This window comes from Scyliorhinus torazame, chromosome 14 (genome assembly GCF_047496885.1).
Source record: "Scyliorhinus torazame isolate Kashiwa2021f chromosome 14, sScyTor2.1, whole genome shotgun sequence".
NCBI lineage: Eukaryota > Metazoa > Chordata > Chondrichthyes > Carcharhiniformes > Scyliorhinidae > Scyliorhinus > Scyliorhinus torazame.
Window position 1 is genome coordinate 43,495,230 of NC_092720.1, and position 23,628 is coordinate 43,518,857.

The following is a 23,628-nucleotide window of genomic DNA, read 5'->3' on the forward strand; positions in this document are numbered from 1 at the left end:
ACGCTTCCACCCTATCCCTGTAACCCCACCTAATCTTTTTTGGACACCAAGGACAATTTAGCATACCAATCCACCTAACCTGCACATCTTTGGATTGTGGGAGGAAATTGGAGCACCCGGAGAAAACCCACGCAGACACTGGGAGAACGTGCAGACTTCAATCTAATCACTTGGGGAGAACGTGCAGACCAATCTGGTCAGTTTTGGTTTGGCTCTTCAGATTTATAAATCTCCCTTTCCCATTCTTAATGATGCTTTTAATCCTCTTTACTGATTTCTTTTTGGTTGGGACTTGGCTTTTGCACTGATTTAATTTATTTTCTTGATTTACGAGGCTATCTTTACCAACACCTGAGTTTCACCAACTTACCATTGGCCTGCAATAGCATAAGTGCCAATTCAACAATTTTGTTTCTGGATGCAGATGAGGTCGCCATTATGCTGCTGGGTTTGGATTGATATATGGGGAGGGGGAATCTTGAATAGAAGGGCCACAAGTGATTGAAGATGACTCTTGTGCTGGGTGTGACATGAAGTCTGTGCGTAATTTTCAGTAATTTGACAAAATATCTGTAAACCAACAATCTCACGTAAAAATAATTTGCTCATCAATTCCTTTTCAGTCTCTCGGCTCTGCAAAAGTTTTCTAAATTCTGAGATTCTGTTGACCAGAGAAACAAATCACTTAATTTTAAAAATACAACTATTTGATTGCCCTACTGTAAAGCAATGACCGACATCTCAAGTTTCTGAAGTTGCCTCAATCAAAGCCCAAAACATAGTACAAAGCAAACCACATAACTGTTTAAACATTGTTTACATTGACATGCCTTGGAGATCCTAAATGTCCACATTGCTTACTTAAAAGTCCAAAACATTTTGTTGGTGAATTTATTTACTGAGGCCTGCAAAGGTTTTTACTTTTAAACTTGAGCAAATTTTCAACAATTCTCTGAAAATATTGGATACATGAACTCCATTTTACAATCGACATGCAAGTATTTTGAATAACAAATAAAATGAACAGCACGGTAGCCTTGTGGATAGCACAATTGCTTCACAGACTAGGGTCCCAGGTTCGATTCCGGCTTGGATCACTGTCTGTGCGGAGTCTGCACATCCTCCCCGTGTGCGCGTGGGTTTCCTCCGGGTGCTCCGGTTTCCTCCCACAGTCCAAAGATGTGCAGGTTAGGTGGATTGGCCATGCTAAATTGCCCTTCGTGTCCAAAATTGCCCTTAGTGTTGGATGGGGTTACTGGGTTATGGGGATAGGGTGGCGGTGTTGACCTTGGGTAGGGTACTCTTTCCAAGAGCCGGTGTAGACTCGATGGGCCGAATGGCCTCCTTCTGCGCTGTGAATTCTATGATAATCTATGATTGATTATTTACTTACATATTTTGAAACAACGATATTCCTAAATGCTATACACGTGTAATTCAATACTTCAAGCCGTGACACACTCGTATTGCTGTTTGTAATAGAATTGGTATTACAAGTGTGTGTAGTGAGTAACTACAAATGCTTGATGTTATGAAGTTCAATTCCTTGTGTCCCTGGATTCTAAGTTGGAAGCCTGTGTAGATTGTAGCCTCTAAGGTTTCAATCCTTGTTACATTGGTTTCTGCCTAGTAACAACGGTGGGACCCTCTAGGAGTATTTTGATAGGTCATCAGATCAGTTCAAAGGTCAGTGAAAGGCTAATTTTGAGACTACCTGTCAGTCGAAAGTGTCACAGAAATAGGTCCCAATTAATTGATGAAAGAGCTGTAGGAATCGGACATTGAGTAAAGAGTGATGTTGGGGCAAACGTACCTATTTGGAACAGTGGTGTTCAGCTTGCCATGGCCACACGAGTGCTTGTCAGCTAGTTTTGAGTGTAATCTGGAATCCAGGAAGAAGGAAGGTGTGATTGAAACCCGGTGGGCGATGTGGTTAAGGCTGCCTGAGTGGGAGTGACGTTTGGAGTGAATTCCAAGGAAAGATCTTCAAAGCTGGTTTTGGGAAACCCTCGTGAGACCAAGTTTTATGGGATGGTTTGGCTTGGTGTTTGTTGACGTTTGGGTGGTACTTGAGAAATCTGTGGCCTTTGTCCTGATTACATCTGTCATTTATTCTGTAGTGCGGTGTGTTGGACCAGTTTTTCTGTTTGTTCACACGTACCTCAACCTGAATGTCAGAGTATAAGATGCATATTTTAAATTATTTTATCTTTCTGAACTTGTATAGTAAAGCTAGTTCTCTTTCCCCCCCCCCCCCCCCCAAATGTCCTAGGGCCTGGTCAAGCATCTTGGTGTTGAACTCTTTCCCAGGCTTATTACCATTTCTCTAACTGCAAATATAATGCCATTTGGATACAGTGTTTTAATGCTACCCCCTATCATCATGTATATGAAATGGATGGGGAAAATGGAACTAAATGGGTAGCTTTTTAAGAGAACCAATGCAAGTTAGTGATCTTTTAGTTATACAATTGTTCACTCTGGACCCTTCAAACAAAGTTTGGGTGCCATTGTGCCACAAACTGTTTTCTCTTGCTGGTTAAAGTGATGGGTCGTTAATCTTCTTCCTTGATTGTAGTATCCTTTGTAAGTTTCGCGGTTTGCTCTTTTTAACCACCAGAATTGTCACTGGCTGTAGAGTGTCTCTATTTTGTTGATGTCAAAGTGATTGTGAATGCCCCCCCCCCCCCACACACTTTTCCCAGCTCGGCATACAAAACCGTACAAGGTTTTCATTCTCTTGGAACACTCAATAGTGAAATCTACAGAGATATTTAATTTCAATGGAACAGTTGAACAATTAAATTACCTCAGTTTCCATATTTTTATCACAATTTGATAGCCTGAATAAATGGTCAAAATGTTTGAGCTCAAAATGAGATGTTCAACCTGCTTCCTCCTTTGCTTCCTAGTTTTGGGCAGTAGTGGTACATTAATGTGAACTATGCACGGTAGCATTGTGGATAGCACAACTGCTTCACAGCTCCAGGGTCCCAGGTTCGATTCCCGGCTTGGGTCACTGTCTGTGCGGAGTCTGCACATCCTCCCTGTGTGTGCGTGGGTTTCCTCCGGGTGCTCTGGTTTCCTCCCACAGTCCAAAGATGTGCAGGTTAGGTGGATTGGCCATGATAAATTGCCCTTTGTGTCCAAAATTGCCCTTAGTGTTGGGTGGGGTTGCTGGGTTATGGGGATAGGGTGGAGGTGTTGACCTTGGGTAGGGTGCTCTTTCCAAGGGCCGGTGCAGACTTGATGGGCCGAATGGCCTCCTTCTGCACTGTAAATTCTATGATTAATGCCCTGTTGTGGTTGAACCAGATTTTTCTTTCTTGGGATGGTGACTACAGTCATACTTTATATATTAGACATCCTAAATGCATGGTTTATCAGTAGCATTGGTGAGGATGACAGTAAAATTGCTCCGCTGATGTATATAGGAGGGAAGGCATAAGAACATAAGCTAGTTGATGTCATGTGAGCCTAGAATATGTCCAGAGTATTTCCTTGTAACGTGTATAGGGCAAGCAATTTGTGGCAAGATTTATTTGTACCTAGCTTTCACTGCCTCCAGCAATTTTCCTGCTGAATTACATGATGGGACTCAACCAATTAGTGTAGATTTGTTTTGGAGGGGGGGGCACGCACACCTGAAAAGGTTGTGCATTTTGCCGATTTAAAGAATGTTGTTGCGATAGCTGATTAGCAAACATGGTCAAGACATTTTTTTAATCTGAATTCTTTATTAACTGAGCTCTTTATATGTGTGTGTGTACAAATGTAGATGATCCTCCCTTTGGGTAGAGGGGTGAGGAATAAATGTGATTATGCGATTCAGCCCATTGATCCTACTGTCATTCCGTATTCTGTCTCAAGACAGCTCAAACCGTACCTCCTTGACCAAGCACTTGGTTACATGTCCTAATATCTTCTCCTTTTGGGGTTAATTTTTGTCCGTGTCTCTCTCTCTCTTTCCCCCCCCCCCCCCCCCCCCCCGGTGGAATCCCTTGGGACATTTTGCAATGTTATGGGTGCTATGTAACTGCAAGCGGTCTGTTAGCTCAGTTAGCTAGATGGCTGGTTTGTGATGCGATGCAAACAGTGCCGCCTCAATTCCCACACTGGGTGAGGTTATTCATGAAGATCCTGCCTTCTGGCCTTCTGAACCTTGTTCCTTACTGGAGATGTGGTGAACCTCTGGTTAAATCACTACCACTCAGCTCCCAAAGGGGAGAGCAGCCTATGGTCCTCTGGTACTGTTGTGACAAAATGCAAGCCTTTGATTTCTGCTCATTCCCTGCAGTCGTCGTTTGTCTTTCAACTGCAACCAGCATAGAAAGTGGTGCCATCAGTAATCTGAGATCATCAATTTTGATGACACCCACAGAGTCACATGAAAATATGTTAAGCGTGCTTCTTGCGTAGATGCAGAATAATTGTGCATTGATCATGAAGTCTTATTTGTATTATCTTGAGAACCGCATATTTAAATAGGCTGTGATATTCCAGCCTCAAATGGCAAGCTTTCAGCATTACAACTGTAACTTAATAGCTATCAAATCACATTATGACTCTGACTTTTACTTTACAAGACAGAATATTGTTTACTAAGTTGGTACCATTGAGGTAAACTTGTAGGAGTTTGCTGCTGACGCAGCTGGATATGACTATAAGACATGAATTTATCTCTGTTATATTAGACTGGCAGATATTTAGTGTTTATTAGTGTTACTGATGGAAACTGTTACAAGATCACTATTTTGACACAAGTGCATGACTGCCTGCTAGTATTATTATGTTATGACAAAGTAGTTGATTAGGGTAACCCACCATTTCGGTCAGCATTAATTAAAATACCATTTTATGCCATAATTTTATGTGTGATTGCTGACTTCCAAATCCCTAAGACTGTAGGTGTTCCTGATTTGTTGTCCAGTGATCTCTCTTCCACTCAATTGAAATTGCTTGTTGGGCCTTGGATTTCTCTTGCATATCAATACCTCCAGGCCGTGCTTCCCCGAGGGTGTTGGGCAACTATGCCACTTGGCTGAAAACTTGCAGTCCACTTCCACCAGGGGAACAGCATTGTTCTGTGCCAGTTAAGGTCATTACGGCCTTTAATTTATTTGCCAGCAGAGCCTTCCAGGCCAAACTCTGGAGAGCCATTGTGATTTAGAGATGTGGATCAGGAATTGCTAGCTGAAAGAAGACAGAGGGTGGTGGTTGATGGGAAATGTTCAGAATGGAGTTCAGTTACAAGTGGCGTACCACAAGGATCTGTGTGGGGCCGTTGCTGTTTGTCATTTTTATCAATGACCTAGAGGAGGGTGCAGAAGGGTGGGTGAGTAAATTTGCAGACGACACTAAAGTCGGTGGTGTTGTCGACAGTGCGGAAGGATGTTGCAGGTTATAGAGGGACATAGATACGCTGCAGAGCTGGGCTGAGAGGTGGCAAATGGAGTTTAATGTAGAGAAGTGTGAGGTGATTCACTTTGGAAGGAATAACAGGAATGTGGAATATTTGGCTAATGGTAAAAATTCTTGGAAGTGTGGATGAGCAGAGGGATCTAGGTGTCCATGTACATAGATCCCTGAAAGTTGCCACCCAGGTTGATAGGGTTGTGAAGAAGGCCTATGGAGTGTTGGCCTTTATTGGTAGAGGGATTGAGTTCCGGAGTCATGAGGTCATGTTGCAGCTGTACAAAACTCTGGTACGGCCGCATTTGGAGTATTGCATACAGTTCTGGTCACCGCATTATAGGAAGGACGTGGAAGCTTTGGAGCGGGTGCAGAGGAGATTTACCAGGATGTTGCCTGGTATGGAGGGAAAATCTTATGAGGAAAGGCTGATGGACTTGAGGTTGTTTTCGTTGGAGAGAAGAAGGTTAAGAGGAGACTTAATAGAGGCATACAAAATGATCTGGGGGTTAGATAGGGTGGACAGTGAGAGCCTTCTCCCGCGGATGGAAATGGCTAGCACGAGGGGACATAGCCTTAAACTGAGGGGTAATAGATATAGGTCAGAGGTAGGTTCTTTACGCAAAGAGTGGTGAGGCTGTGGAATGCCCTACCTGCTACAGTAGTGAACTCGCCAACATTGAGGGCATTTAAAAGTTTATTGGATAAGCATATGGATGATAATGGCATAGTGTAGGTTAGATGGCTTTTGTTTTTTTGACTTCCCATGTCGGTGCAACATTGTGGGCCGAAGGGCCTGTACTGCGCTGTATCGTTCTATGTTCTATTGCCACATAGGCAGCAGTTCATTGTTATTGGGATTGAGCTAGAAATAATTAACAACTTATGTTGGGTATGAGCCCTTGCAAGCTAACCAGTAATACTTTAAAAAAAAAAGACTACTTCAGAATCTCATGTTTACAGGAGGTTCAACAGGACTAGTTAGAGAACATAGTAAGCAATAAGCACTTTACGTCATGCTATTACATTACTTGTGATGAGCAGCCAGGTGAGATGAGAAAGCTAACAACTGACTTTTGTTTTATGGAGTTTGCACTTTCTACCCGTGTCTGCGTGGGTTTTCTCTGGGTGCTCTGGTTTCCTCCCACAGTCCAAAGGATGCGCAGGTCCTGTGGGTTGGCCATGCTAAATCTTCCAGATGTGAGGGTCAGCCCCCCCCCCCCCCCCCCCCCCCCCCCCCCCCACTGCCCTTCAGCATACAAAATAACAATCTGTCAGCATGACTACTCTGAAATATAATTCAATCCTGTGGCTGTTTAACATTTATTACAGGTATTTTGTCTTGGCTGTTTCAGCCATCCTTTTCTCCTTCTTCTGCCCTCTAATACACCTGAATTTATAAGCCATTCATCAGGTTGTTGCTTGGCTGGGGATAAATGCAAAGTGGGTTTGTAAAATGTGTATTTCAAAATCTCTATGGGCTTGTGTGGTGGACAGGAGGTGGTAAAGATGGGGTGGTCATTATATAGTACCCAAGGACTGTTGTCAAAACTGAATCTCCATTGTATGACCATGTTCATAGGTTCCATCGCTTCAATTGTTCAATTTTCTCAAATGGAGCACATGCTCCGTTCCAGTGTACCAATTCCTTGACCGTGTCTTAGATTTTCTTTATGTTTACATTTGTATCAGCCTAGTTCTTTTGTTTAGGTATTTTGTGTGTAAGGACTATTGAAACGGAGAGTTTAACTTGCAGTTGAAGTCCATGTGATGACAGTAATTCTGGAACTTCATGACTGCTTGTTTTCACTGGTGCCTATAATTTTGATAAGCTTCAAGGAACGTTGAGCTAAAAGTTTTGGACAGAAACAACGAATGACCTGGTTTGATTGAAGGTTAAAATGTGCACAGCTGTTTTACACCTGAGAGATTTTACAAGACCACATGTTCAATAAATAATCAATTCTAACGATATTTGATAGGTAAGTGCTATTTTTGTGTAAACAAGTTGATGTTGTTTCTGAATATGTTGTGCCCTGCCAATGGACAGCATGTTTTCTGGTTACTGGACAACTAATTGTTGCCAATTCTTATTCTAAAAATCATTTTTGTATGTACTGTTCTCAACAGATTCTAGTTCAATTTCAATTATTGTACTCTTGTCATGATGAAATCTTTAAATCCAACGACAATGCACTTTGCCCCACCATACTTACTTTGTTTGCTTTGCGGAGTGAGTTGGGCAGCCCCTGCAGCATTCATTGGCCATAATAATTGAGAACAACATTGGCTAATCAAGCAATTGGGAGATTGCTGTGTTTCTTTTCTCTCCTCTTTTTATCCCACCTTCCCCAGAACTATCTTCCCATAACCAACTACTGTAAACTCCAACCAGTTATCTGCTCCTAACTTGAATTTGAAATGTTCATAATTTGAATTTTCTTGCCCCTAAATTTCTATTTTGCAGTAACTATCTTTAACATGAGTTGTTAGATAATTACATTTTTCCTGGTGGGGAAAATGGCTTTGTAGTATTGGGAGTGCACTATAATTGGATCAGGCGGGTTAAGAAATTACTTAAGATCACTAGCTTTTCTCATTGATCATCCCTGTTTATTTTGTTGTAATGCATTTTTTTGGGAGCCAAGGAGTAATATGTTCCTTGAAACGTGTGTGAGATCATATATGGCTATTCAGAAATTTGTAAGACATTTTCTGGAATGCTGCCCTTCTGGATTGACCAGATGTAATCAGGTATGTTGAGAGCACTTAACAAGAGTTAAATTGTTGGTGTATACTGATCCCTTCTTGCAGTGATAACATTAATAAGTTGAGACTGCTGGTCCCTGCTGACGTTTGTGTCAATTCTCTCACTGTCTTTTGCTTCTGAAGGACAACTCTCTGCTGAATGAAATACTTGATGTTCTTCAGACTTCTGTCCCTACTCAGGTTATGCATGTAAGTACAATGTACCTGTAACATTCTCCATCCTACATGTTCAGTGGCATTTGTTTCTCTCGAGTGTATGTTTTTTCACGAGCACTAAATTCATTCATTTTTGAGACAGTGTCAAAGAAAATAAAGCAGTATTAGTTAACACTATTTGTTGGATCTCATCACATATTTTATGAAGTGGAGTGGCAGGATGTAGTTTTCCCCTCGCTGGGGATGATGGGGGAATTCCTGCTGTCTGTTCTGCATTTGAATGTGCTGAAAAGCTGCGGAGATGCTGAATACCTGTAGATTTGTTTTACATTCGATAGGAGGGAATCAGTGAATTAATGTGAATTTTGGGCAAGTAAGAAATTAATACAGTAAGTATCGCCTAATTTAATTGCCATATATAAAATGATCAGTGCTCTAGATATTTGATGGGAAGGATCTCTTTCCCTTAGCGAGGTCCATAACCAGGGGACATCAATTTAAAGTTAGTTGCAGTAAGATTGTCAGAGAACAGAGAAATTCTTTCACCCAGCGAGTAATGGAGGGAAGGTGGAGATGCGCACTGGAAGCGCCATAACCTCCAGGGCTCTTGACCAAGTGCTGGGAAATGGAATTAGGTTGGATATGCCTTTCTTTGACCAGCATAGATATAGTGGGCTGAATGGCCCCTTATGTTTTTGTTTTAATGAACTTCTTGTACTAGAATGTAGTGAAGTTGTCTCTAGGTGGGAATGTTAATAATGCAACCAATAATATGATTATCCAAAACTGCATACAATATGAAATTTATTCACGTACAGGCAAGAGGGGGACCTAACTGAAACTTTGTTGCTGTAACGTTTTATCATTTGGGGAAATAACTCAAACACTTGTACATCAACATGTAGCTTGCTCTTATTCTTACATGGGATGTGGGTGTTGCTGTCTAGGCCAGCATTTGCCCATCCATTCTGCCCTTGAGAAGGTGGTTCTTAACCACTGACTTGAACCACTCCAGTCCATGTGGTGTAGGTACACTCGGAGTGTTATTAGCAAGGGCGTTCCAGTATTTAAACCCAAAGACAGTGAAGGTATGGCCAAATAGTTCCAAGTCAGGATGGTGTGTCTTGTTCCCATGCATCTGCTGCTCAAGTCCTTCTAGGTGGTAGAGGCCGAATGTTTGGGAAATGCTGTTGAAGGAACCTTGGTGAGTTGCTGCAATGCAGCTTGTATATGGTACGTACTGCTGCCACTGTGTGTTGGCGGTGGATGGGGTGCCAATTAAGGGCTACTTTGACCTGAATGGTGTTGAGCTCCTTGACTGTTGTAGGAAGTGCACACATAGAGGCAAGTGGAGAGTATTCCATCACTCCTAGCCTTGTAGATGGTGGATAACTTTGAGAAGTCAGGAGGTGAGTTGCTTGCTACAAAATTCCCAGCCTCTGACCTCTTGTGGGCACAGTATTTATATGGCTGGTCCAATTCTGTTTCTTGCCCATAGTAATCCCAGCTGCAACCACTAGTGTCAGGACCAAAAGGCTTGCTGGCTTCATGAAGCTGATGCAACTACAAGCACTGATTAATAGTTGTGTGCATTTTCCAATCTAGCAATCATAGTTCATAATATTAATATTGCTTTGGAGGCTTAACAGATGTCAACATTAATACAAAAGGTAAGTTTCTAAAATTTTCAACAGTGAAATTTGGATACATCTGTTGCATGAGAAACTTAGTGCTTGCTAAGTTCCACTTGGGAAGGAATTCTGTTTATGCTTGTTGCAAATAAACATCACGTTCAGAGCTTCCAGTGGCATATTTTGTATCTAATTAATATTTTGTAAATAGTTGTAAATCTGAAAGCTTGACTGGCCTGCCACTGTTGCCTGTCGTTTAAGACTGAGATACTTGTCAGTTTGCTTTTCTGGAAACTCATTATTTTGTCCCATCATATTTAAAAATTGCAACCGGCCTTACCTTTGAATCATAACAGCAACGTAAAGCAAAGAGTACAGATTTGATAAAGCATTGGCATTGCATCTAAACTCTATCTTGTAAAATTGAAATTGAGCATGCCAAACAATTATAAAGCGACTGAACATGTGTAAAGGTTTAATTACTGTGAATATAAACATGCAATTCATGTACCATCAACTAATTTTAAAACCCCCTGTAAAGGCATCTAATCCAGCCTATAAGAATGCAGAATTATTTTGCCCAGAAGTAGGAAATCGATTTCTCCATATTTAATGTGTAAATTTAGAAACTTCATTGCAGTGGTATTTCACAGCCGTGATTTTAGAAATTTGACGTTTTAAAGATGTTGACTGGACACCATTTGTAGTTCAGTGCTGTATTTATACTGGCTAATTGAAGCATCCCAATATGGTGCAGTTGGACAATGACCAACTGTTTACCCCATATAAATATACTATAACATATATGAAAATGAAGGGCAGGAAAAGATTATCGAAGCTACTCAATAAAGTCACGAATCTTGAAATATTGTGATTGAAAACTCCATACCGCCTACTAGAATACAAGAGTAGGGGATGTACTGTTGAGGCTGGTCAGACCTTGTTTGGAATTTTGAGAGCAGTTTTGGGCCCCTATCTAAGGAAGATGCTGGCCTTGGAGAGGATCCAGAGGCGGTACACCAGAATGATCCCCAGAATGAAGGATTTGTCATATGAGGATCAGTTGAGGATTCTGGGTCTGTACTCGATGGAGTTTAGAAGGATGATGGGGGGGTGATCTTATTGAAATTTACAGAATACTGAAAGGCCTAGATAGAGTGAACGTGGAGAGGATGTTCCCACTAGTAGGAGAAACTAGAACCCAAGGGCACAGACTCAGACTGAAGGGATGATCTTTTAAAATAGAGGTGAGGAGGAATTTCTTCAACCAGAGGGTTGTAAATCTGTGGAACTCCTTGCCGCAGAAGGCCGTGGAGGCCAAATCTGAGTGTCTTTAAGATCGAGATAGGTTCTTGATTAATATGGGGATCAGTGGTTATGGGAAGAAGGCAGCACTGTGGCTTCACAGCGCCAGAGGCCCAGGTTCGATTCACTGCTGGGTCACTGTCTCTGCGGAGTCTGCACGTTCTCCCCGTGTCTGCGTGGGTTTTTTCCGGATGCTCCTGTTTCCTCCCGCAGTCCAAAGATGTGCAGGTTAGGTGGATTGGCCATGATAAATTGCCCTTAGTGACCAAAAAAGGTTAGGAGGGGTTATTGGGTTACGGGGATAGGGTGGAAGTGTGGGCTTAAGTGGGTCGGTGCAGACTCGATGGGCCGAATGGCCTCCTTCTGCACTGTATGTTCTATGTTCTAAGGCAGAAGAATGCGGATGAGAAAAATATTAGCCATGATAGAATGGCAGAGCAGACTCGATGGGCCGAATGGCCTAATTCTGTTTCTATGTCTTATGGAATTATTGTCTTGTGGTCTATACCCACCATTAGCCAATCAATCTCTTGAGGGAGACAAAGACAGAGATACAACCCCAAAACCAATTTGGGGAAACCCACCCTCCTGTCCCAGCAATGGTGATAACTAGTCCAGGAGGCCACATTAACCATGTCTGATATTTGACATTTTCAAAAATGTGATCACCACCGCTACAGCTGGCAACTGGCCCAGCTTGCCTTTGAAGTATGCAGAGCGTCCGTATTTATTGCACAACCTGGCAATTTGTTCCTTGGGTGTACTAACCTCTGAGAAAGGCATATTTGCCTAATATCTATCTTGGTTCTCACCTTGCATGGCTTATATGCATGTCACTGTGTCTCTCCCAATCTAACAGTAGGTACAAAGGTTAGTACTTTGCATTTTTTTGTTTATATATCTGCAGCAAATCACCCCAAAACCCACGCATCCCAGAAGTGAATAGACTCTGTTTATTTAAGGCTTATATGGGTTTAAGATTGTTTCAGTTGGTAATCATTCTTGTGCTCCTTCAGAATTCTTATGAAGACTCTCATTCAGTATGTGACTGGACCAAGAATTACTGGAGTATTCTGAATGTGGTTTTACGAACACCATTACTTGTATAAAGATACAGTAAGAAGTCTTAGAAGCGCAGCGCTCTGAAAGCTAGTGACATCGAAACAAACCTGTTGGACTTTAACCTGGTGCTGTAAGACTTCTTACTGTGCTCACCCCAGTCCAACGTCGGCATCTCCACATCATATATAAAGGTAGAATTGTGTACTTCCAATTTATATTGAAAGTCAGACCCTGTGACAGCCAAACAATCTACACCCAAACAGCCTTATTTGTTTTGGATGTGGCTTCTTGACAATTGTCATATCTCAATTATAAACCATAATGCCAATATCTATTTTTCTATTTTAACTGATTTCAGATCTGTTTCATATGAAACAAGCATGTGCTTGGTGTTGGTCTTGCACTTATCGATGTTTCATCAGTGGTTAGCACTGTTGCTTCACAGCGCCAGGGTCCCAGGTTCGATTCCTGGCTTGGGCCACTGTCTGTGAGGAGTCTGTGTGGGTTTCCTCCAGGTGCTCCGGTTTCCTCCCACAAGTCCCGAAAGATGTGCTTGTTAGGTGAATTGGACATTCTGAATTCTCCCTCGGTGTTCCTGAACATGTGCTGAGTGTGGCGCCTAGGGGATTTTCACGATAACTTCATTGCAGTGTTAATGTAAGCCGACTTGTGACAATAAAGATTATTATTATTATTGCTCGCCATTGGTGGGTAAGCTATTCTAATTTTATCCCCAAAGCTAGGATCAACTAGCTGGATGTTTTTTAATGTAATGAAGCTACTAAATCTGCCTTTTAGCCAAAGGTTTAGATTTAGAGACCGTCTTACCTAGTGGCATACAAGGCAGTCATTTCATCCACTGCTTTCTACTAGAAAAATACATTTTAAGCTTTCTGCACACTGCATCTGTTGCAGCAGGTTGTTCTTTGCCCCCATATGCCTTTTTCACTGCAGGTGGAATTTAGCTTTGTGATTCTGCAAAGGGATACTTTGTTGACTTGACTGAACCACCACGATCTGCTTATTGAGTTCAGTCAGCTGACCTGTGAGCTCCATATTCTCTCATCGGTTACACGTAAGGTTCCCCTTCAAGCTGGTGCAATGCATTCAGATTCTTAGGGACTGTACCGAGACATGTTGGAAGACTTGTTTTCATATTACTGAAGTGTGATGGCAAGAGTGTAACTCCTGGTAAAACCATGCAAGCTAGTTCGCTCTTAAGAGGTGGAGACGAGAAATGAAAGTCCACATGTCATCTTGATAGGGGTTACGAGTCAGTTTGGTAGCTTGTTAGGGAAAATGGCTTCTGTTGTGAAAACAGTACTATATCCCCTTTGTTCAGGAGGAAAGTAATACCCAGTCCAAAGATGTGCCGGTTAGGTGGATTGGCTATGCTAAATTGCCCTTAGTGTCCAAAGAAAAAGGGTTGGTGATGTTGCGGGATAGTGTGGAGGTGTGGGCCTAGGTAGGGTGCTCTTTCCAAGGGCTGGTGCAGACTCAATGGGCCGAATGGCCGCCTTCTGCACTGTAAATTCTATGAATATAAGCCAAATCAGTTTCACATTTGGATATTAGTGATTATACCCAAATCTTGGTTAAAATATGCACTTTTCTAATTAAAAAAAAAAAAAAGTACCCAATTATAATTAAGGGACAATTTAACGTGGCCAATCCACCTAGCCTCCACATCTTTGGGTTGTGGGTGAGACCCACGCAAATGCGGGGAGAAAATGCAAACTCCACACGGACAGTGACCTGGGGCCGGGATTGAACCACTGCAAGACCGTGCCGCCCTTGTGATTTTCTAATTCAATCTTTGTACCCAAGTCCAGTTTTCAGAGTCTGAAATGTGCATTGAATATTAAAGCAATCTTTTGAACTGGTGACCAGGCTAAGCCCCCTGGATTGTATTATTTGTTGGTGCCTTCACAGGGTTGAAGCAAAAACAGTAAATCTTGGGCCATGCTAAAGAGTTGCGCATATTGCGTTGCGGAGGCAATAAATGATTTCTTTGCATTTTTATGTGCCGCAGTTGACTGTAAATCTTAAGCAATTATAGTATATGATATAAAGGATATGGGTTCTAAATTATTTTGGGGGCTTAGGCTTATGGCTTGTAAAGATCAGAGCTATTATATAACTGAATGAATTTGGTGCCAAGTGATATTTCAAATGTCCACATCTTTCTGTTCATTCTCCATGATTGACATTGCATGATCTGTGCTTGCTAAACTTTTGGAATCTTGTATTAGACTGGTTCCTCTAAGGATAGTTGATCATTGAGAAGGTATAATGCGATAGCAAAATTGTTGTTGTATTGCTTTCTGAGCAGCCAATTATTTTTAAAGGAGCAGTGGGTTTCCTGAATAATTAAAGGTAAACACACCCAGTGTCCCTTTAGAGGCAGTGCATTGACACAGAACCAAATCCAGTTCCATCATTTGTATTGATTCACTGGTACCTCTACTTGGAAGATGAATGGAAGAGAGAAAGCCACTTCAAAGCAGGTGGAATGATGCGCAATCACCATTCCTTCCACCCTTAAACACCAGAAATTGTGGTGTTGTAGGAGTAGCTGGAACATCAAGTACATTTTTGAAGGAAATTAATGAGTGGTGAAATCATAATCTTAAGTGTGAAATACTGCTTCTTTAACAAATTGGCGAATTGTAAAACATTCTCATTGATCAAAATCTATGTACACACATGAATAAGTTGCGGTAGTATCCTTTTCAACTTCCCCTTTTTCCCTTAGAGAAAATTACTGAGCAGTGATTCTTCTGTTATGAATGATTTGTTTTGATCACTTGAACTGAAATTCACTCCCATTTGATTAGCTGCTTTGATCAGCATGGCTTGGTTTTGTAATCAGTGGATGAGATTTCCTTGTATATGGACAATTTACCCTGCTCCCCTTCGCATGCTTGAGTGAGCCTAACCAGCTCATACTAAGAGAAGAAAGATTCAAGAAGAAAAAAGAACATTGAAAAAAGAAAAGCTCCATCTCTCAAGACGTTTTAATATCTAATGTTGGAAGTATCCACCTGCACTGTTATGTATAGAGTCACTAGAACATGGGAAAAAAACATTCAGCCCAGCAAGTCCAAATTGAGTCTTGGTAGGGCAGATCTGGCATCCCATTTCCCCCCTGCTATCCTCATAGCCCTGCAGGTATATTTCACCCCAGATGACTATCCAATTTCCTTTTGATAATCTCAACTTCTAATTCCCTTTGCCCCTACCAAGTTATATGCACTCACTGCATAAAAAAGCTTTTCCTCACATTTGTGTCTCTTAGTCCTTGGACAGTTAGCTTTTCATTATCTGCCTTACAATCTTCCCTACCTCTATTTGATCTCCCATCAATCTGCTTTGCTCCTAGCTTCTCCAACCTAGCATGTAGCTAAAATCGTTCATCCCTGGAACTGGTCTGGCAAATCTTGTTTGCATACTCTGAAGGACCCTCTCATCAAATTCTGGTGACGAGAATTTAATGCAATACCCTTGGGTTGTGGCCTAATCGGTACTTTATAAAAATTCAACATAACTTCCCTGCTTTTGTATTTAATATCTCTGTGAAACTGAAGATCCAATATGCTTTCCTAATTATATTCAATGTGTTCTGCCACTTTAAAACCATAGGAAGGTTACTGTGCAGAAAGAGGCCATCCAGCCCATTGTGTCTGCACCAGCCCCCCAAAAAAACTACCTGCTTGTTTTAATCCCATTTTCTGGCACCTTGTCTGTAGACTTGCAGGTTGTAGCCCAGATGCGGATTCAAGTACCTCAGTTTCAACCACCAACTTAGGCCAAAACATTGTATGTTTTTCAGAAGGAGTTGGATATAGCTCTTGAGCCAAAAAAGATCAAAGGATACAAGGGGAAGGTGGGAACAGGCTATTGAGTTGGATGATTAGCCATGATCATAATGAATGGAGGAGCAGACTCGAAGGGCTGAAAGGCCTTCTGTTTTCTATGTAGGCAGTGAATTCCTGATGCCCACCACCAACTGGGTGAGAGGCGTTCCTTGTGACCCTCTAATCCTCCTACCAATCACTGCAAATCTGTGCCTGCAGTAATTAACCCCTCAGCTATGGGAAATAAGTCTTTCTTGTCTAGATTAACATAGAATTTACAGTGCAGAAGGAGGCCATTCGGCCCATCGAGACTGCACCGGCTCTTGGAAAGAGCACCCTATCCAAGGTCAACACCTCCACCCGATCCCCATAACCCAGTAACCCCACCCAACACTAAGGGCAATTTTGGACACTATGGGCAATTTATCATTGCCAATCCACCTAACCTGCACATCTTTGGACTGTGGGAGGAAACCGGAGCACCCGGAGGAAACCCACGCGCACACGGGGAGGATGTGCAGACTCGCACAGACAGTGACCCAAGCCGGAATCGAACCTGGTACCCTGGAGCTGTGAAGCAATTGTGATATCGACAATGCTACTGTGCTGCCCCTGTCTACTATCTAGACCCCTCAGAATTTTGTACACGCTAATTAAGTCACCCCATAACCACCAATGTTCTAAGGAAAGCAAGCCTAGTCGATCCAATCTCTCCTCCTAACTGCAATTTTCAAGGACTGGCAACATTCTTGTAAATCTTCTCTGCATTCTCTCCAGAACAATTGTGTTTGCTGAATTGTGGTGACTAGAACAGTGTACCCAACTCCAGCTATGGCATAACCAGTGGTTTGTACAGTTCCATCATTACATCCCTGCTTTTGTATTCAATACCTCACCCAATAAAGGAAAGCATTCCAAGGTGTCTCACTTCCTCAACCCCTCTTAATATCTTCCTGTTAATTGAGGATTCGCTTGCTTTGTTTGCGTTCCTCAAACGCATTACCATTTTTTTTTTCTGGATTGAATTCCCTCTACCCACTCAACCAAACCATTGATATCATTCAGGAGTTGACAGCTAGCCTCTTTACTATCAACGACAGGGCCAATTTTTGTGTCATCTGCACATTTCCCAATTATGCCACCTACATTTAAATCTAATTCATTAATATATGCAACAAACAGCAAAGGCCCCAACATTGAGCCCTGAGGGACGCCACTGGAAACTGTTCTCCATTCACAAAAGCATCAATCGACTATTACCCTTTGTTTTCTGTCACAGAGCCAAATTTAGATCCAACCAGCCACCTTCCCCAGTATCCCGTGAGATCTCTTTTCTGACCAGTCTACCTCTAAACAATATCCACTGTACTTCACTCATCAATTCTCCTTGTTACTTCCTCAAAAAATTCTATCAAGTTTCTTTTTAATTCAAAGAACTCAATTCATTCTGTTTCCAATTAAGGGACAATTTAGCGTGGCCAATCCACCTAGCCCTCACAACTTTGGGTTGTGGGGGTGAGACCCACGCAGACACTGGGAGAATGTGCAGACTTCACACGGAAAGTGATCCGGGGCTGGGATCGAATACGGGACCTCCACACAGTGAGGCAGCAGTGTTAACACAGCACCACCATGCCGCCCTTAAAATTATTTTAAGCTAAAAGATCCATGCATATGATATTCATGTTCCCAATGATTAATGTATTTATCCTTTGCAGTCTGATAGTAATAAGTAAAATGAAAGGTGTTTGGATGTCTGTGGTGTGAAATACATGATTCAAATTTGTTATGAAATATTCAAATATTTTTACTATGAAGAGTGGCCACAGAACATCTGATTACTTTAATGCATGAACTTAATATGCCAAATTTTGGGGTTTTATTTGCAAGCAAACAACTTTTCTATTTGCAAATCTTTTTAAAGGTAAGTACAAGTCGGGTTTGGTGGGAACTCTGGTCCATTGCCCATACTGTCAAGGCTCCGTGACAGACAGCAACTGGTTGGCCTAGCACTTGTCATTTATTCACTGAGAGCGGCCATTGTTTGGTGCTTCCTATCTACTGAGCTCTGTGCAGTAAACCTAAATATTTAAATCATGAGAACATGAGAGCGCAGAATGACATTAAGTTTACGAAGAAATCTGAGAACCATTGAAGTAAACCGGTCTGTTTGCTCTACAAAACTGTCCAGGTGTAGAGTGCCCAAATGGTGAGTGGCACTCAGCCATCTTGCCAATAGGTGACCAATTGAAATGTCCTGGCATGTATAAGTTTGTTTTGTTATTGATGATCTTTGTAAACAGTGTTGTGTCCCAGGATTTCTATATTACAAGTCAGTGAGATAACCATCACTCCTTTCTATGTGAGTGGAGAGTTAGCTGAATAGTGACTGTCTCACAGGTCTGAAAACATTCTCTTTCCTTTCTATGTTTTTCTTGGACAGGTTGCAGCAGAAGATCACGGTGGTTCTGATATAGTAGTAGAGGAATGAATGTAAAATGCTCTATTTTGCCTTCAGTTCAACTTTCATCCAGAGAAGAAACAAGAGTTGAAGTTGATTTATTTTTTTTGTTGCCTTTTGGCCAAATTCAGAGTGGGGAATTTTACTTTTGCACAAAGTTGAAACCATCTAACGTACCAATGCATTTTATTCACCTTTTCTGCCCATAAAAGGGTACTGTGCGATCTAGAAATAGATGCAATTGTTGTCAAAAAATAAAGCTAGATACAAAGAAAGATGTATGGAGAAAGGAAGAAACCAATATCATTGTGTCCCTGCCCTTTACAATATTACATTCCCTGGTGGGACGTGTTTGTGTAGGTTGAGCTAGAGAGCAACATGAAACACCAATGCATGTGGCCTGTCTAAACTGGAAGCTTACTACACAGGTGGCAATAACTCCTAGTTGTTCAGTAATGGCTGCTTGGGACTAAATAAGGGAATTGTGCACACTGGGAACACCGTTCTATTAATCTATTAACTCACCTATTTCACCTTGGTAGCTGGATGATTTTGTTTTTACTGAACATTATTTCTGCTTGGTGTAACTAATGTCTATCTGAAATCCAGTACTGGATCAGCAGAAATTTCCTCAAATTAAATATTAGGAATGCATCATTGAAGCCAGTATTTTTGGCCCCTATTCCCTAGCTAGTGACTGACCCCTCTAGCTGGCCACCGAGTTTGAATGAGGTTTTGACTGCATACTGACCCATCACGAAGACCACAGATGATTACATTTATCATTTTTCTTCTGCTCCTGTCTCTGCTCATCATCTTCTGAAACCCTCATTCATAGAATCATGAACCCTACAGTGCAGAAGGAGGCCATTCGGCCCATTGAGTTTGCACCATCCCTTCAAAAGAACACCCTACCTAGGTCCAATCACTGCTGTAGCCCTGTATTCCTATCCAACTGTTAGACACTTTAGCATGGCCTATCCACCTAACCTGCACATCTTTGGACTGTGGGAGAAAACCGGAGTAGACGGAGGAAACCCACACACACATGGGGAGAAAGCGCAGTCACCCAAGGTCTGAATCGAACCTGGGTCCCTGGTGCCGTGAGGTGGCAGTGCTTGTCACTGCTGCCCCAAATTCATGCCTTTGTTCCCTCTAGATTCAACTATTCCTCTGCACTCCTGGTTGATCTCCCACGTTCTGACCGCCCCCCCCACCCACCACCACATATACTTGAGGTCATCCAAAATACGGTGTCCTAACTTGAATCTCATGTGATCAATTACAGAACCAGCCCCTGTTCACCCATCTCCCCGGAGCTCCCTGGTCTACATAGGCTTCCTGTCCAGCAACATCTTGATTTTAAAATTCCCAGCCTTTCCACCTTGCTCCATGGCATCAGCCCTCAATCATTTTTATCTCCTCCAGCCCCACAGCCCTCTGAGATTTCAGCGCATAACTAATTCTGGCCTCGTAAGATGCTTGAATTTTAGTACTGTTAGTTGCCCAAGCGCTGAGCTCTGGCATTTCCTCCTTGCACCTCTCTGCTTCTGTACCTCTTTGGCCACGCTTTAGGTCATCTGCTCTATTATCTTCTATGTATCTGTGTCAGATTTTGCTTAATAATGTGTCTGTGAAGGTTAAAGAAGAGGTACATAAATATAAGCTGTTGATGTAATTCTCCTACAAGGAGTATTTGGGGCCCAGCTGACCACTGGTGGATTCTTTTTGTTTTTTGGGAAGAAAGGGAGTTTGGGGGGAGGTGGTAGTGGTGGTGGAGCAGGGGAGTGGCGACTAGCTGTGTGATTTTTGAGCCTGAGATAGACCATTGTGCCATCAAATGCTGAATTTACTTTAACTAGAAATTTAAAAACCTTTTCTTTGGGTCACTGAGTCATTTCTTAACTGAGGATGTGTTGGTGACCTGAGAATTTTGCAAATGCTGTTCTGTAATTGACTACTTGAGGTGAGGTGTACAGGAATGACCTTGGGTGACTTTCCTTCTAATTTCCTTCTCTTTTCCAGAGATATATCCAAAATGTTGAGCAAGAAATTGCAAAATAAGCTTAATGATGCCAAAAATGTGGGTTTTAGCAGCAGTTGAAATGAGGCTAGAGTGCAATGAGATATGAATGAAGAATGGGTCATGTTGTGAAGGTTAGCTTGGGAAGGATAGATTATGGGTCATCTTGTGGATCTTGGGAAGAATTGATTATGGGGTCAACTCATGGATAAACTGGAGATCAAGGTTGCATTTTACCTGAAAGAGCAGCAAAGGAGATGGATAGAGTTGATGGCAACAGATTGGCGTTCTTACAAGGGCTGAAAATTGTACCACCCCCTCAGCATGTCGGGCAATTTGCCAGAAAAATCTGTTGAGGTCGAAGGATGTGGTGAGGTGATAAAGCTGGGAGAAAAGAAAGTATCTAACCCTAGTACAGTTTATAATTTCCTGGCATGGGTGGAAAAACTGGAAAGCGAGACTGAACAAGTTTAAAATGGATTCAAGATTCTAGTTAACCCTGGTGATGATCCTATTTGTTTTGTGTGCAGTTAAATCCCATAAGCATTCTGCCTTGTATTCTTTAGAGAAACCAAGATGGCCAGGGCAAAATGTTTTAATCCAAGAATTTTAATTTTGTGTTTATATAAAAAAAAAAAATAGCATTGAGACAATACTTTATGTAAATTAATTTTTTCTCGCGAAACAATTATGAATTTCTGTCTATCAACTGAATCTTGACCAGTCACTAAATTACATCCTGGTTAGAAGGGCTGGTCAAGCAGGCTAGTGATAAACTATTGCTGATGCACCAAGAAAGAGAAGGATTAATTTTAATACACTGCAAATTTCTCCGCCCCCCCCCCCAAACAAAACCCCAATCTTGCCAAAACGGAACAATGATTTTTCCATTGATTCCTGATGCTTCCATTTAAATTTAAAAAAAAAGAAGTACCCAATTTATTTTTTCCCAATTAAGGGGCAATTTAGCGTGGCCAATCTACCTACTATGCGCATCTTTGGGTTGTGGGGGCGATACCCACATAAACACGGGGAGAATGTGCAAACTTCACACTAACAGTAACCCAGGGCTGGGATCGAACCTGGGTCCTCCGCAGTAGGCAGCAGTGCTAACCACTGCCGCCCCCCCCCCCCCCCCACGTTGCTTACATTTTGCACTTATTTCAGAACCAAATATTTAACGTATGTTGAAAAAAGTTATTGTGAAAGCTGTCAAATCAAGCAATATAATTGTAATGTTGAAGTTGCATTTTTGTGAAACAAATGTTAGATTGCCTTCATACCAACACTTTGTCTATAAAGACGAGTAACAAAGCTCTCTTATTTGTACATCAGTTCAGGCTTGAAAGGTGACCTGTTCAGAACATAAGTGCTTGTGTCTAACTGGGAATGTTTGTAAAATATACCAACTATATGTTAATAAAAGACTATTTGAGTATTCTCTTATAGAACTTAAAACATGTTAAGATTTGAAGTACTGTGTACTGTTATTTTTGTTGTGTTAGTGGACATGGTCTACAAGCTTGTACGCTAATTGTTTCTAAAGTTTAACAATTATTGTTCAGCAACAGTATATGAATATTTGTAACATGTGCTCCATACGTTATGTGTAATTATGGAATCAAGTGGCTGGTCAAGATTAAATTACAGGCTTGAATGTGGTGCCCCTGAATTGATTTGGTAGTTGGTGGATGCATATACCCTGTTCCAGTTATACAAGTATACAAACCATATGTCATGGGTAATATGTTGAATTATTTTGCTTAAATTTTCTTAAAGCTTATGAAGTTTTTCTTATGAATTGCAGTCTTCAAATTTCATTTGCACGTTTTATGCATTTCCGATAGAATCCATTAACTTCCTCAATTTCCAACTTTTTGAATCACTTGTATTCCTTCCCTGATCGTTTAGTTACTGTATTATGGCTAAATGGTTGGACAGATGACTGACTCTTGGGATTCTGGACCCTCCATCTCCTCCTATACATCAGTGCTTAATGAAACCCGTGTCTATACAGGATGTGCTATTTATTGCTTGTGTGGAGAAGTTCATTGCACCTCTGACATGATCAGGTGTAATTATGATCATTGTCGATATCTGAAATAATTTATGCAATCCAGTGTTTTAAACAAAAGAGAATTTTGCATGAGTGCATTTGTATGGTACTTAATTAGTTTGGGGGCATTGTCTGCAAATGCACCTAGAAGTGGGCTTGCAAAAAAACAAAAACAAATCAATGCTGGACCCCACCACTCAAATACAGATTAATTTTAACCAGCTACTATTTTGTGTAAGATGTCTGTGTAATTACACCACCAATTACTTTTTATATTGGCCTTGAAATTAGGGTTAGTTTCTCTTGGTCTACTCTTGTGTAATGAGGTTGATTACACAGTGATAGTATGAGGAAGAAGCCTCACCTAATTTATACTTTCCTTCCAGCGCGAGCAGCGATATTACTGACATCAAGAGATGGCTTAAAGTGAGCAATCAAACTATCTCTCACTACATGGGTGAGGGAATGACTCACAATAAGTTTTCAATATTATGCAATGTTATAAGGTCTAAAGATAGAGAAGCAAAATAATAAGTCTTTGTATTCAGTAGGCTTGCTACATTTTGTTTTCTCTTCTAGCCGTATATATTTTGTGCAAGTCCAAATGAAGCATTATGTACCCATTGTGAATGATGCTGTTCAACTTTTATACCAAAAAGAATTTTGTGTATTTGACTTGCTGGTCTGGTATAAAGGAAAAATCTGAATTCTTCTCATGTGCAGTTAAATGTATTCTGTATACATGAATAAAATATTATTTCTCCAAAGGTGTATGCTTCAGATGAAATTTGTGTTGGTCATATCTGGTGTCAACACTTACACACTCGGATCCTGATCGAGTGATTTAATATACTAGCCATTGGTTTCCTTGTCGGCAAGGAACCATGGACTCCAGG

General features: G+C 41.4%; 1 protein-coding gene and 1 long non-coding RNA gene across 19 annotated transcripts in view; both read left to right on the forward strand.

Moving 5' to 3' along the window:
• The window catches only part of LOC140389677 (disks large homolog 1), a 486,438-nt gene that overhangs the window by 24,813 nt on the left and 437,997 nt on the right, over nt 1-23,628 (forward strand). For 8 of the 18 annotated variants that reach the window (XM_072474027.1, XM_072474028.1, XM_072474029.1 and 5 more), the window contains exon 4: nt 8,305-8,370. The exons of the other annotated variants lie outside the window; for them this stretch is intronic. In XM_072474027.1, coding sequence (XP_072330128.1) covers nt 8,305-8,370 — 66 coding nt within the window. The remainder of the gene's footprint in view (nt 1-8,304; nt 8,371-23,628) is intronic. 18 annotated transcript variants of the gene reach the window in all.
• LOC140389679 (uncharacterized) lies at nt 12,296-23,499 on the forward strand. Its single transcript, XR_011934447.1, has 2 exons — nt 12,296-12,526; nt 18,636-23,499. It is a non-coding gene; the product is annotated as an uncharacterized lncRNA (long non-coding RNA).